The following is a 13,175-nucleotide window of genomic DNA, read 5'->3' as shown; positions in this document are numbered from 1 at the left end:
GTTTGGTATCCATTACCTAGCTTTAATCATTATCAACATTTGGAATCTGTATGTGACCACTCCTTAACGTTTTTTCCTGAAAAATTTTAAAGCAAAGTGCAGGCGTATAATTTCACCCAGAAGCACCTCAAGATACATCTCTAATTTTTAATGTAATTACACTAAAAAATTAATTCTTTAATATAAAGCAATGTGTAGCCTATATTCAAATTTTCTCAGTTGTTTTCAGTATTCAAACGTGTTATTTTCACTTCTATGTCTCCCAAGATTTAAAAAAACTTTTTACCTTGAAATAATTATCGGTTTATAGAAAAATTGTGAAAGTAGTAGATAATACTCTTCAGCCAGTTCCCTTAATATTAACATGTTGCATAATTGTAAGTGCAATTATCATAACCAAGAAATTAACCTTGGTGTAATGCTATTAACTAAACTACAGACTTTATTCAGATTTCACCAGTTTTTCTGCTAATTAATTTATGTTCCTGGATCCAATCCAAGTTTCCAAATCACATTTAATAGTTGTGGCACTAGTCTCTTTCAGTCTGTGATGATTTCTTAGTTTTTCCTTGTCTTTCATAACTTTTGATACTTTTGTAGAGTACTGGTCAGGTATTTTGTATCAATACAACTTTCCTTAGTTTGGGTTTATCTGATGTTTTGTCATGATTAGATTGAGATTATGCATTTTGGGCAAGAGTACCTCAAGTTATATGCCCTTCTCAGTGTATCGTAACAGGGGCTCCATGATATTGATACATCTTATATTTAGTGATGTTAATTTTGATCACTTGAGCAAGGTACTGTTCACCAGACTTCTGCACTGTAACGTTGCTGGTTTTTTCCTCTTTATTAATAAATATCTTGGAGATATTTTGAAACTAGGCACATATTCTGCTTATCCTCAAATTTTTTCTCACCAGTTTAGCGTACACTTATGGGTCTTGCCTTCAATAATTCCTTCATCATAACACACTTGTGTTCCAATGATGTGGTTTTCTGTGGTTCTTATTCTTTTTCACATTGGAGTTATTCTTTTGTAAAGAAGAACTGTCTCTTGGTGGGCCCCCCCTCTTATTTACTCAATTACTTGCTTGTATCTGTGTGGGCCCTTGAGTACCCTGGGTTATATTATATATTACGATGGTGAATCACAAATTATCCACACTCTGGCTGTAGAATTTATAAAAATTTTAATATAACTGGGGTGCAGATAATTTTTGACTCACCCTCGTATATTCTTGCTCAACCTGCTCTACCTTTGGCTGTTGGCCGTTCTTTCGGGTTGGCTCCTATGCCCTTTTGATATGTCTCCACCGATTTCTGAGGACTACTTTACTGCTCCAGGCTCATCTTTTATTTTCTTTGCCCCAGTTGTGGAAAGATAACTTTTCCAAGAATCTCTGGTTCCTACCACTTTCTTTGAAAAAAAGTGGTTCATTTGACTCTGTTAGCATATTACACATTCTGGATTTGGATAATTATGCTTCTTGTGGTATCATTTAACTTCTATCCCTATGGTTCTCAAATTTTGCTGCATATTAGAATCAACTGGGGAGCTTTTAAGACTCCAAATAACCAGATTTCATTCATACCAATTAAATTAGAATCTCTGAGGATGGAACTCAAACAGTGGTAGTTTTTAAAGCTCCCCAGGTGTTTCCAGTGTGCAGCAAATTTGAAAACTACTGTTGTGCATCCAGTGCCTCCCTTTTGCCTGTAATGGTGGTAAGGTCTAAACTAGAGGCTTGGATACATTCAGGTTTGGGTTGTTTTGTTTTTTTCTGTTACATTTTGTAAAAACTGATCAGTGAGTTCAGCTCTCTTGGCTGTAGCACTGCTCCTTCCATTGGGTACCACTTGCCTCTGTAATCATCCTCTCTCAGTTTCTCACACTGACATCTCTTGCATGTTTTCGAAATCAATGTGTGATTCTCTTATCACTGCACTGTGATAGTATCCATGAATATGCTTAAAAAAATTTTTTTTTTTTATTATTAACTGGCTTCAAAGAGATTTTTCCTTCTATTGCCTATTTCGTTAATGGCATGGGATCTGCCTGGACAGAGGCCTCTTTGTATTATCCCACACTTCATGTACCACATCCCTTCCTTTTGCTACACCCTGTTGATTCTTCTTTTATGTCTCTTTCAAGATTTAAAACTTGAATCAACTCTACCTTTGAGGGAGCTAGCATGATCTTTAGAGTAATATCAGTTGGAATGTAAATTCTGGCTCAACCACTTAAGTCTGTATGCCTCTAGGTAAGTTACTGAAGCCTACTGAATCTTATTTACCAGTGTGTAAAGTTGGAAAAATAATCACTACCTCACTCAGTGGTTGGGGGTTGAATGCTGTAACTGACTCTACCTTTGCTTTCCCTGGTGAGTAGCTTCACCATCTATCCACTTGCACCATTCCAAAACCTGGAGACCATCCTAGGTGCTCCTCTTCTCTTATCCTGCCTTCCTGTATCTAGTCAGTCATTGAGTCCTATCAGTTTTTATCCCTAAATATCATTCAGTGGTATTTATGTTTAAATAACTTCCAAGCCCTCATCTTTTGTCTATGCAATTGTAATGATCTCCTAACTCTCCCAGGCTGACCAAGTGCTCTTTCTAAAGCCCATTCAGTTTTTTCTTTCTTGTGCTTGAAAACCCTGTAGTGATACCTTATGAAGTCCACACTCCATTGTTTGACAGTTCTCTTCAACATCTTACTCTACTTGTCGTCTTCTTTAAAATTTAATTTTTTTAAATTGAGGTATAGTTGATTTACAGTATTGTGTTAGTTTCAAGTGTGCAGCTAAGTGATTCAGATATATATGTGTCTTTTTCAGATTCTTTTCCATTATGGGTTGTTATGAGATAATGAGTATAGTTCCCTGTGCTGTACTATAAATTCTTGTTGCTTATGTTTTATATCTGAGGGTGAGTCAAAAATTGTCCCACTCTGGCTGTAGAATTTACAGAAGTTTTAATGTAACTGGAGTGTGGATAATTTTTGACTCACCCTTTGTGTGTGTGTGTGTGTGTGTGTGTGTGTGTGTGTGTGTAGTGGTATCTTTTAATCCCATGCTCCTAATTTATCCCTCCCCCTAGTCCCCTTTCCGTTTTGGTAACCAAAAGTTTGTTTTTTGTTTTCTGTCTGTGAGGTGAGTCTGCTTTCCGTTTTGTAAATAAGTTCATTTGTATTATTTTTTTAGATTCCACATATAAGTGGTATCATATACTATTTGTCTTTCTCTGTCTGACTTCACTTAGTATGATAATCTCTTGGTCCACCCATGTTGCTACAAATGGCAGTATTTTCTTTTTTATGACTGAGTAATATTTGTGTGTGTGTGTGTTTCTTCATCCATTCATCTGTTGATGGACACCTAGTTTGCTTTCATGTCTTGACTATTGTAAATAGTGCTGCTGTGAATGTTGGGGTGCATGTATCTTTTTGAATTAAGAGTTTTTGTCTTTTCTGGGTATATGCCCAGGAGTGGAATTGCTGGATCATATGGTAACTCTAGTTTTTTAAGGAACCTCCATACTGTTCTCCATAGTGGCTGCAGCAATTTGCATTCCCACCAACAGTGTAGAAGGGTTCCTTTTCTTCCACTCCCTCTCCCACATTTATTATTTGTAGACTTTGTGTTGATGGCCATTCTGACCCCTGTGAGGTGATACCTCATTGTACTTTTGATTTGCATTTCTCTGATGGTTAACAATGTTGAGCATCTTTTCATGTGTCTGTTAGCCATCTGCATTTCCTTTTTGGAAGAATGTTCAGTTCTGTTCATTTTTTAATCGGTTTGCTTGTTTTTTTTGATGTTCAGTTGTATGAGCTGTTTATATATGTTGGATATTGACCCTTTATCAGTTATATCATCTGCAAATATTTTCTTCCATTCTGTACATTGTCTTTTTGTTTTGTGGATGGTTTCCTTTGTTGTGTAAAAGCTTTTACATTTGATTAGGTCCCATTTGTTTATTTTTGCTTCTTTTTCCATGTTAGGGAAGTTTTTAGCTGTTGTGTCATCACATATGTTCTCAGGCCCTTTCTTTCTCTCCTCTTGTCTTGGGGACCCCTATAATTGTGAATTATTAGTGTGTTTGATGTCCCAGAGGTCTCTTAAACTATCCTCATTTTTTTTGGTTTCTTTTTTATGTTCAGCAGCAGTGGTTTCCACTACTCTGTCCTCCCCCTCAGTGATCCACTCCTCTGTCTCATTTAGTCCATTGTTGATTCCTTCTAGTGTGTTTTTCATTTCAGGTATTATATTTTTCATCTCTGGTTGTTCTTTGTATTTTCTAACGGTTAAAAACTTGTAACTTCTCACTTTTTGTATCCATTCTTCTCCCAAGTTCTTTGATCGTCTTACGGTCATTACTCCGAACTCTTTCTTGGGTAGATTGCCTCTCTCTGCTTCACTTAGTTTTTCTTCTGGAGTTTTGTCTTGTTCCTTCACCTGGAAAATGTTCCTCTGCCACCTTATTTTGTCTAAGTTGCTATTTGTATTTTTAGGTATGTGGTAGGTCAGTTTTGTTTCTCAACATTGGAGAAGTGGCCTCTAGAATCTACTCATCTTTTTTTTTTTTTTTTTTTTTTTAAATCATCTCATCTCCTGTCACTCTTCTTTAGCAGCCTGTCTCCAACTAGGCCTTCACAGCTCCACATCTTTGCATATCCTCTTCCTCCTTACCCTGCTTGGCAAACTTGAGTCATGTTTTAAGGGCCAGTTGAAATCTTCTCTCTTCTGTGATGCCTTTCCGCATTTCCCCAAATATCCTTTGTCTCTTACTCTACTACTCTCATGTACTTATTTTCTATTAAAGCATTTATTGGACTACTTGAATTTACAAACTTCTTGGTGAAACCAGCATGTCTTATTTGCATATTCTCAAAGCCTGTCACCGTGCCTGGAATATAGTAAATGAATGTAACATGTGAAAGTTCCTAGAGCAGTAACTGGCAGAAAATGAATGTCAGAAGGTGCTTAGTCATTACTCGTCACGTTTGTGAAGATACATAATACATTGCATTTCCCAGTTTATGTTAATTTCCCTTACTGGAATAAAGTGTAAACCCTTAGTGAACTATTCAAAACCCTTTATAACATTCTCCCATCTATCTTTCTAGGTTCGTCTTTTTGTCTTTTTTTAAAAAATTCTGTTTCCAGCCTAACAAGTTTTTGCGATGTGTCTCTGGTTGAGACCCACCCTTTCCTTTTGTTGAGAATCACCCCATTAGTGAAGCCGCTGTTACTGATGGAAGTGTGTCTCTCTAAGTGGAAATAGAACCACTGCAGTACAAACCCTGTTTTCTAATTTGTTTGAACTAATTGTGGTAATTGCCTTGAACTTACGAGACAAAATTGAATTTCCCTCTTTTCTGTAACGCTTATTTTTCATAATGTGCTGTGACACCACGCATTATTTTAGTTGTATGTATTTGTTACTTATTAGCGTGTGAGACCTTTGAGAGCAAATATTATGTCTTATTTATCTTTCACGCTCCAGCACCCAGACTTTGTAGTGTTTCTTGATTTTAATGAGCAGAATGATACGAGTTGCTCACAAGAGGTCAGTGTTGTCTAGGATATTTTGAATAGACATTTGAAAAATGTGGAGGCTGCTACTGGCAAGAGAAAAAGTTAACAGTAATAGCGGCCAGCTGCTCACACTTCTTGAGCACTTCTTATATCCAGGCACTTCACATGTGTTATTTCCTTTCCCATGTTAGGGAAGTTTTCAACTATAATCTCTTCCAGTATTTTCTTGGGTCCTTTCTCTCTCTCTCCTCCTTCTGGGACCCCTAGGATGCGAATGTTGGTGCATTTAACGTTGTCCCAGAAGTCTCTTAGGCTGTCTTCAGTTCTTTTCATTCTTTTTTCTTTATTCTTTTCCGCATCAGTGATTTTCACCATTCTGTCTTCCAGCTCACTTATTCACCCTCTGCCTTAGTTAATCTGCTATTGGTTCCTTCTAGTGTATTTTTCATTTCAGTTATTGTGTTGCTTATCTCTGTTTGCTCTTTAATTCTTCTAGGTCTTGGTAAACTTCTCTTGCAACTTTTCAATCTTTGCATCCAGTCTTTTTTCAAAGTCCTGGATCATCTTTGCCATCATTATTCTGAATTCCTTTTTCTGGAAGGGTGCCTATCTCCTCTTCATTTAGTTTTTCTGGTGTTTTATCTTGTCCCTTCATCTGTTATAAAGTCCTCCGCCTTTTCATTTTCTCTATCTTTCTGTGGCTGTGATTTTCAGTTCCACAGAACGAGATACTGCTGATACTGCTTGATACTGCTGTCTGCCCTCTTGTGGAGGAAGCTATCTAGGAGGCTTGTGCATGCTTCCTGAAGGGAGGGACTGATGGTGGGTTGGGCAGGGTGGGCGGAACTCAGTAAAACTTTAATCTGATTTGGTAGGCGGAGCTCAGTAAAACTTTAATCTGCTTGTCTGCCAATGGGTGGGGCTGTGTTCCCACCTTGTTGGTTGTTTGGCCTGAGGCTACCCAGCACTGGAGCTTACAGGCTCTTTGGTGGGGCTAATAGCAGACTCTGGGAGGGCTCACGCCAGTGAGCACTTCCCAGAACCCCTGTCACCAGTGTCCCTGTCCCCTTGGTGAGCCACAGCTGCCCGCCACCTCTGCAGGCACCCCTCCAACACAAGCAGGTAGGTCTGGTTCAGTCTCCTGTGGAGTCACTGTTCCTTCCCCCTGGGTCCTGGTGAGCACATTATTTTTTGTGTGCCCTCCAAGAGTGGAGTCTCTTTTTCCCCTAGTCCTGTGGAAGTCCTGCAGTCAAATCCTGCTGGCTTTCAAAGTCTGTTTCTCTGGGGATTCCTCATCCCATTGCCGGACCCCCAGGTTGGGAAACCTGACATGGGACTCAGAACCCTCACTTTAGTGGATGGCCTTCTGTGGTATAACTGTTCTCCAGTTTGTGAGTCACCCACCCAGCATTTATGGGATTTGATTTTAACGCAGCTGCACCCCTCCTACCGTCTCATTGTGACTGCTCCTTTGTCTCTAGATGTGGGGTGGTTTTTTTTTGGTGAGTTCCAGTGTCTTTCTGTCAGTGATTGTTCAGCAGTTAGTTGTAATTCCGGTGCTCTTGTAAGAGAGAGTGAGTGCACGTCCTCCTATCTGCCATCTTGAACCATCTCCATCCACACGTGTTATTAACACAGTAGTTGCAACAACTTCGTGAAGTGGATGTGGTAATTTTCCATCTTTAACAGGTGTAACGGAGGCACAGAAAGGTTAAGTAATTTGCCCAAGTTCATACAGTTTGGGACTGTAGAACTCAAGCCAGTCACTACTTTGTTTACTGCTTTTCAGTGAACATAGAGAATTGGAAGCAGTAAGAAGGCTGGCCCCATGGGAGCAAGATGGAGGGCTATATGTACTCTCAAGACAGGTCTAATCCCTAACGATCTTCTCTCTGACATTGTCCAAGATTTATGATAATGGCTAACGACAAGATTTCTTAAACTGTAAAGTGAATACATGTCACTTTGGGAATCTTGTTAAAATTCAGATTCTAGTTCTGTAGGTCTGGGGTGAGGCCTGAGAGTCTGCATTTCTAAGAAGCTCCCAAGCAGTTACAGTGCTGCTTCATTGTGGACTCCATTTTGAGTGGCAAGGGTTTTAGGAGATTCAGTGCCAGAGATGCATGGGACTGTGTTAGGTTCTCATCTAGAAATAGTAAGAGATTCTGTTTCCTTAATCGGGTACATAGTTACAAAATTGCTCTGGTAGAGAGATTCTGAGACACTAGACACCAGTTCTGCATCCTAATTCTATATTAGAATCACCTGAGTAGTTGTAAAAACTGCTGCTGCTCAGACTGTGCTTCAGAACCAATAAGAATATCTGGTAAGTGGACCTTTATATTAAAAAAAAAAATTGCAAGTGATTAGAATGCTCAGCCAAGGTTTCAGAACCAATATAAGCAAACAAACTAATTTATTAAACTCTTAGAACCTAATGTGCTCCTTTTCATGTTAACCACATCTGTTGTTTATTGGAATAAAAATCGTATTGTGAAATTTCCCATGAATTGAAAATACTTTCAAATTGCTATAAAGACAAGACTAAATGTTAAGCAAATGAGGGCTGTCATCACCACAGTGTTTTGATTAAGCCTTGTGCTTTTGGTGGGTTAGTGTTCATTTTATAAGAACTAAGAATAAAAATACCAATAATGCTTTTTTCTGTTGCAAATGTTTCTGTGAATTCAAGTTGTTTTCTTAACCCAATTTTTTTCTCTTTCCAACAGGGATTTTTTGCCAGGTGGTAGGAGAGATTATACAGTCCAAGTTCAGTTGAGGCAAGTTTGAAATTTTCTGTGACTTTAATTTTATACTTGCTAACTATGTGCATATAGCCCTGAATTTGTAAATATATAAGCATGTTTGAGTACACTGTTTAAGAGTATTGCTTTTTTTTTTCCTTTAATGCAGACTTTGTCTGGCAGAGACAAGTTGCCCCCAAGAAGATAACTATCCCAATAGTCTCTGTATAAAAGTGAATGGGAAGCTGTTTCCTTTGCCTGTAAGTTGCTTTTTATTCACCAGTCTTTTGTATGTAAGTTTATTGTAAATACTAACAAGGCCTAGAAATAGTGATCAGTTGGTACCAATGAACAGTCCCAGCCTTAAATACTGCTTTCCACCAGAGAGATTCATGGCTCCTTGGAGAAGTGGCTGATTCCAGGTCTGGGGGGCGATGGAAAAGATGAGCTTGAAGCATCTTGTGCCAGGAAGCAGGGAAGCTGTGAAAGACTCTTAAGATCATATCAAATAGCATAGTAGAAGGGCAGGACCTGCGTGTGTAGGGCAGCATGTTGTAGCGGATGTCTGATTTATCTGGGCCTCAGCCATGGATGAGGTGGTGAAAGTTAGAGGCTGCTGAGAGCGACTGGACATGGCGATTAAGGATTCCAAGCTTGAGCTGTGATGGTGCACACTCTTGGGGGATGGATGCAGTGGTATTTGATTGACAGCCTGTTTAAACAGTGAAGTAGTATATGGCCTTCAACACCTGGTGGGGGAGAGAGCGAGGCACACGCACACACACACACATACACACACACTCTCTCTCTCTCTCTCTCTCTCAATGTTTATAGTCTGTTTCTGACCTGATAGGTAGCTCCAGACTCTTCAAATCCTGTAAGTTAAATCTTAACAATTAATTGTTGCACTGGACTGTATATCTGTCTCCACTGAGGCTACTAATTTGGTACAGCTGTGTAGAAGTAAAGCCATCATCACAATAGTAGTAGAGCATGGCCTGTTTTTCAAGCCCTACTGAGTGGATGTGTATCTTAACTAAAGAAGCCCTGTGAGAATAGTGATCTGACCATTATGATAAGCTACCATTTCAGGAAAGCAGATACCACTGTGACTGTTGAGGTGGAGATGGGGCAGCTGTTTAGCATTCCTGCTGAGCACAAAACTTGGCTTTGGAATAAGTATATGAGCAACAGCTGTGATCAGCTGAGCAAGCCAGAGAACATAGTCTAGGACTCTAGGCCCTACCAGGGCCAAGTGGTTGTAGTTGAACCCCAAAGTGAAGATGGTACATGGCCAAGGCTGACCCTTGTAGTTGAAGATCTGACTTCTTGGTTGTCAGGAGTCTTATTTCTCTCATACATAGCCTGTGGATTTAGAGACCTGAGAAATACCCATTTCATGCATTTTACAGGGCTTGAGCAATACTCCATCACTGCCCAGCTCTTTTTGAAAGATGTCTGTGAGGCTGAAATCATGTGAGACAGTTTTCTGGGGATGAAAGGGGAAATTTCAGAGGCAGAGTAGATATGGTTTGGAGGAATACTTACGTGGCCTTGTGCGTGTTCAGAACCCAGGTGGGACATTTTGCCTCTTGGGTTTCTGGCTGTAAGCAACAGCAGATCTTAGGACCTGTCTTTTATCTGGATGGATCTTGTAAAGATCTGTATTTACTTGGAGCTGAAGGTGCCATTGTGTGGCCAGATGTGTGGTGAAGGAAACCTGGGATTTTGGAATGATAGCACATTTTCCATGGCTTTTTGTATGCAATTCTCTTTGTCCAGGATGGGCTAAGATTTCTTTTGACTTTTATTGCTATTTAACTCTCACTTTCCTTGAAGAAATACCTAACTGTGATGATCTACTTGGTGTCTGTAGACACACCTTGAAGATCTATCCAGTATTATATGATTTGTGCCAGTTTTGGGGGGTTGTGTCTGAAATGTGTGAGGCTCTACCTAAACTATGGCATTGCTGCAGAAAATATGATGGTTACAGATGTGTATATACATGTCCCACAAAACTTGCCAAGTGGACCAGTCAGTGTCATGCTTTGGTATAATATTTTTATCCATGAAATCTGCAGCACCACCATGGATAGCTCTGAATTTGTCCCTCTTCCAGGACTTTTGAGAGACAAGAAATTAGGCAGTTGAGCACTTCCTCTGAGACATTGTTACTCAGTCACTGCTGCTTTCTTTCCAAAAGCACTAACTAACCCTTAAGTACTTAAACTAGGCTGTTTGTGAACACATCAGCTACTATGTGAAATACCCTTTGTCTGATGAGTCTTGCACTCACCTCTGGAGCCAGGGTCCTGCAGTGGCTCCAGGTGTACTTGTGAGGGAGGTGGAGAAAGGTGAGCATTAGGACAAAGGATTTCAAAACAGATTTCACAAACAGAAGGCAGTGGGGTGATGTTGGAGGCAGGGGTGAGCTTGCCTCACTCTCATAGGACCATCCCAAAGATCAGATGCCAGTCTTTCTCAGGGTTTTCATCTTCAGCCCTATGGAACCGTGGGCATAAATTTACATGCAACTGATGGAAAACTGCTGAGACTTCCCCTTGATCCACAATTGCTATTGATTGGGACCATGTAAAATGGAGCCTTTACCAGCGTGAAGCAGGTTTATGAGAATCATGTGAGCATACTACTGCCTCAGAAGAGGAATTGAGCTCTTCACCACCATGGAGATCTTCAGGGACTTTGTTCCAATTATAAGAAGCATCAACAGGCCACAAAGAAGTTTGACATGTGGTCCTTGCCCATGATCCAGATTTATCATACAACAGATCCTGGAGGCATAAGCTTGGCGCAGTCATGGGATTTCCCATTAGAGCTCTGAATAAACTTGAATTTGTGTCCTGGAACAAGGTACTCTGTGTATGACCTCACTGCAGTGTGCAGTTGTTAAGGCTCCGTGATGAACAAAGAGTAAACTGAATGGGAAATGGTGTTCCCTTGATAATACAATGTGTCCCTGGATTCTTAAGGGTCAAATAGTGATGAAAGCAGTTTATATGCTGTTTTACCCACATCAAGATGATGGGTTTTATAAGATACCTTTATCCATTGATTTTCCAGTCCCTTCGTACAGGGATGACAGTAAGCAGTTCATAGCAGGACTTGTAGAATGATAAATGCAGCGTGGACAGACACCAGTGAAACTGCCTCCAAGAATATCCCCCACACCTTCATCTTTGACTCAAGTGCTGCAAGTGTACAGACTGACAGCCAAATGAGAAAATTACATGTTTTTAAGGGCAGAAGAGAGAAAAACTCTTTGCTTGGAGGGTTATTTTAAGAGGCTGAATTATTTTTCCTTTTAAACAGATTTCAAGAAATTTATGTAAACCTGTGGAGCTGTAAGATTGGGGGGTGTGGAGGTGGATTGACATGGAGGGGAGTATTTCTTGGAAAGATTCCAAAGAATGGAGAGGATGTGTGCTGCAATTCAGCTGGCAAAAATCTCCTTAAGTATTGGATTGTCCAAAAAGTTCATTTGTTTTTTTCCTTAAGATGCTCTAGTAGCGCTTAGTTGTCTTTAACTTCATTTGAAACAATTTTGATAGATTGTATTGTGACAGCTGTCATAACACCATGCATTTTAAAAAAAAGCTTATCAAAATTGGTGTATTTTTGTGTAGCCATTTTAATATCGAAGATGGAAGGAAAAAAGCAACATTTTTGGCACGTTATGCTTTATTATTTCAAGAAAGGTAAAAATGCAACTGAAATGCAAAAAAAGATTTGTGCAGCATATGGAGAAGGTGCTGCAACTGATCAAACGCGTCAGAAGTGGTTTGCAAAGTTTTGTGCTGGAAATTTCTCGTTGGACAGTGCTCCTCGTTCTGGTAGACCAGTTGAAGTTGATAGCGATCAAATTGAGACATTAATGGAGAACAATCAGTGTTACACCACGTGGGAATTAGCCAACATACTCTAAAGATCTAAATCAAACATTGAAAATCATTTGTACCATCTTGGTTATTAATCACTTTGATGTTTGGATTCCACATAACTTAAGCGAAAAAAAACCCTCTTGACCGTATTTCCACATGCAGTTGTCTACTGAAACATAACGAAAACGTTCTATTTCTAAAACAAATTGTGATGGGGGATGAAAAGTGGATACTGTACAATAATGTGGAACGGAAGAGATCATGGGGCAAGCAAAATGAACCACTACCAACCACACCAAAGGCCGGTCTTCATCCAAAAGCAGTGATGTTGTGTAATATGGTGGAATTGGAAGGGAGTTCTCTATTATGAGCTCCTTCTAGAAAACCAAACGATTAAGTCCAACAAGTACTGCTCCCAGTTAGACCAACTGAAGGCAGCACTGGACGAAAAGTGTCTGAAATTAGTCAACAGAAAGCGCATAATCTTCCATCTGGATACTGCAAGACTGCATGTTTCTTTGATGACCAGGCAAAAACTGTTACAGCTTGGCTAGGAAGTTCTGATTCATCTGTCATATTCACCAGACATTGCACCTTTGGATTTCCATTTATCTCAGTCTTTACAGAATTCTCTGAATGGAAAAAATTTCAATTCCCTGAAAGACTGTAAAAGGCACCTGGAAAAGTTGTTTGCTCAAAAAGACAAAAAAATTTTGGGAAGATGGAATTATGAAGTTGACTGAAAAATGGCAGAAGGTAGTGGAACAAAACAGTGAATATGTTGTTCAGTAAAGTGCTTGGTGAAAGTGAAAAATGTGTCTTTTATTTTTGCTTAAAAACTGAAGCAACTTTTTGGCAAACCCAATATTTCCTCTCGGTGCAGTGGGAGACTTATTAGTACTAGTGCCATTAGCTTAATGTATTCTCTTTCTGAGTTCGTGGATTTCTTTTTCCTGATACATTATTTTTTTCCTGCGTGTATTAGTT

The 13,175-nt window shown here is 39.5% G+C and overlaps 1 protein-coding gene across 8 annotated transcripts in view; it reads left to right on the top strand.

Annotated features, from left to right (window-relative positions):
- Positions 1-13,175, top strand: part of PIAS2 (protein inhibitor of activated STAT 2) — a 96,751-nt gene that overhangs the window by 38,449 nt on the left and 45,127 nt on the right. For all 8 annotated transcript variants that reach the window (XR_009047934.1, XR_009047933.1, XR_009047935.1 and 5 more), the window contains 2 exons: positions 8,272-8,322; positions 8,456-8,546. Coding sequence is in view for 5 of the 8 variants with exons in the window: in XM_057698371.1 (XP_057554354.1) it covers positions 8,272-8,322; positions 8,456-8,546 (142 nt within the window). In the remaining 3 variants the exon portion in view is untranslated. The remainder of the gene's footprint in view (positions 1-8,271; positions 8,323-8,455; positions 8,547-13,175) is intronic.

Source organism: Hippopotamus amphibius, chromosome 11 (assembly GCF_030028045.1).
Source record: "Hippopotamus amphibius kiboko isolate mHipAmp2 chromosome 11, mHipAmp2.hap2, whole genome shotgun sequence".
Taxonomy (NCBI): domain Eukaryota; kingdom Metazoa; phylum Chordata; class Mammalia; order Artiodactyla; family Hippopotamidae; genus Hippopotamus; species Hippopotamus amphibius.
This window is presented reverse-complemented; position numbering and strand designations above follow the sequence as displayed.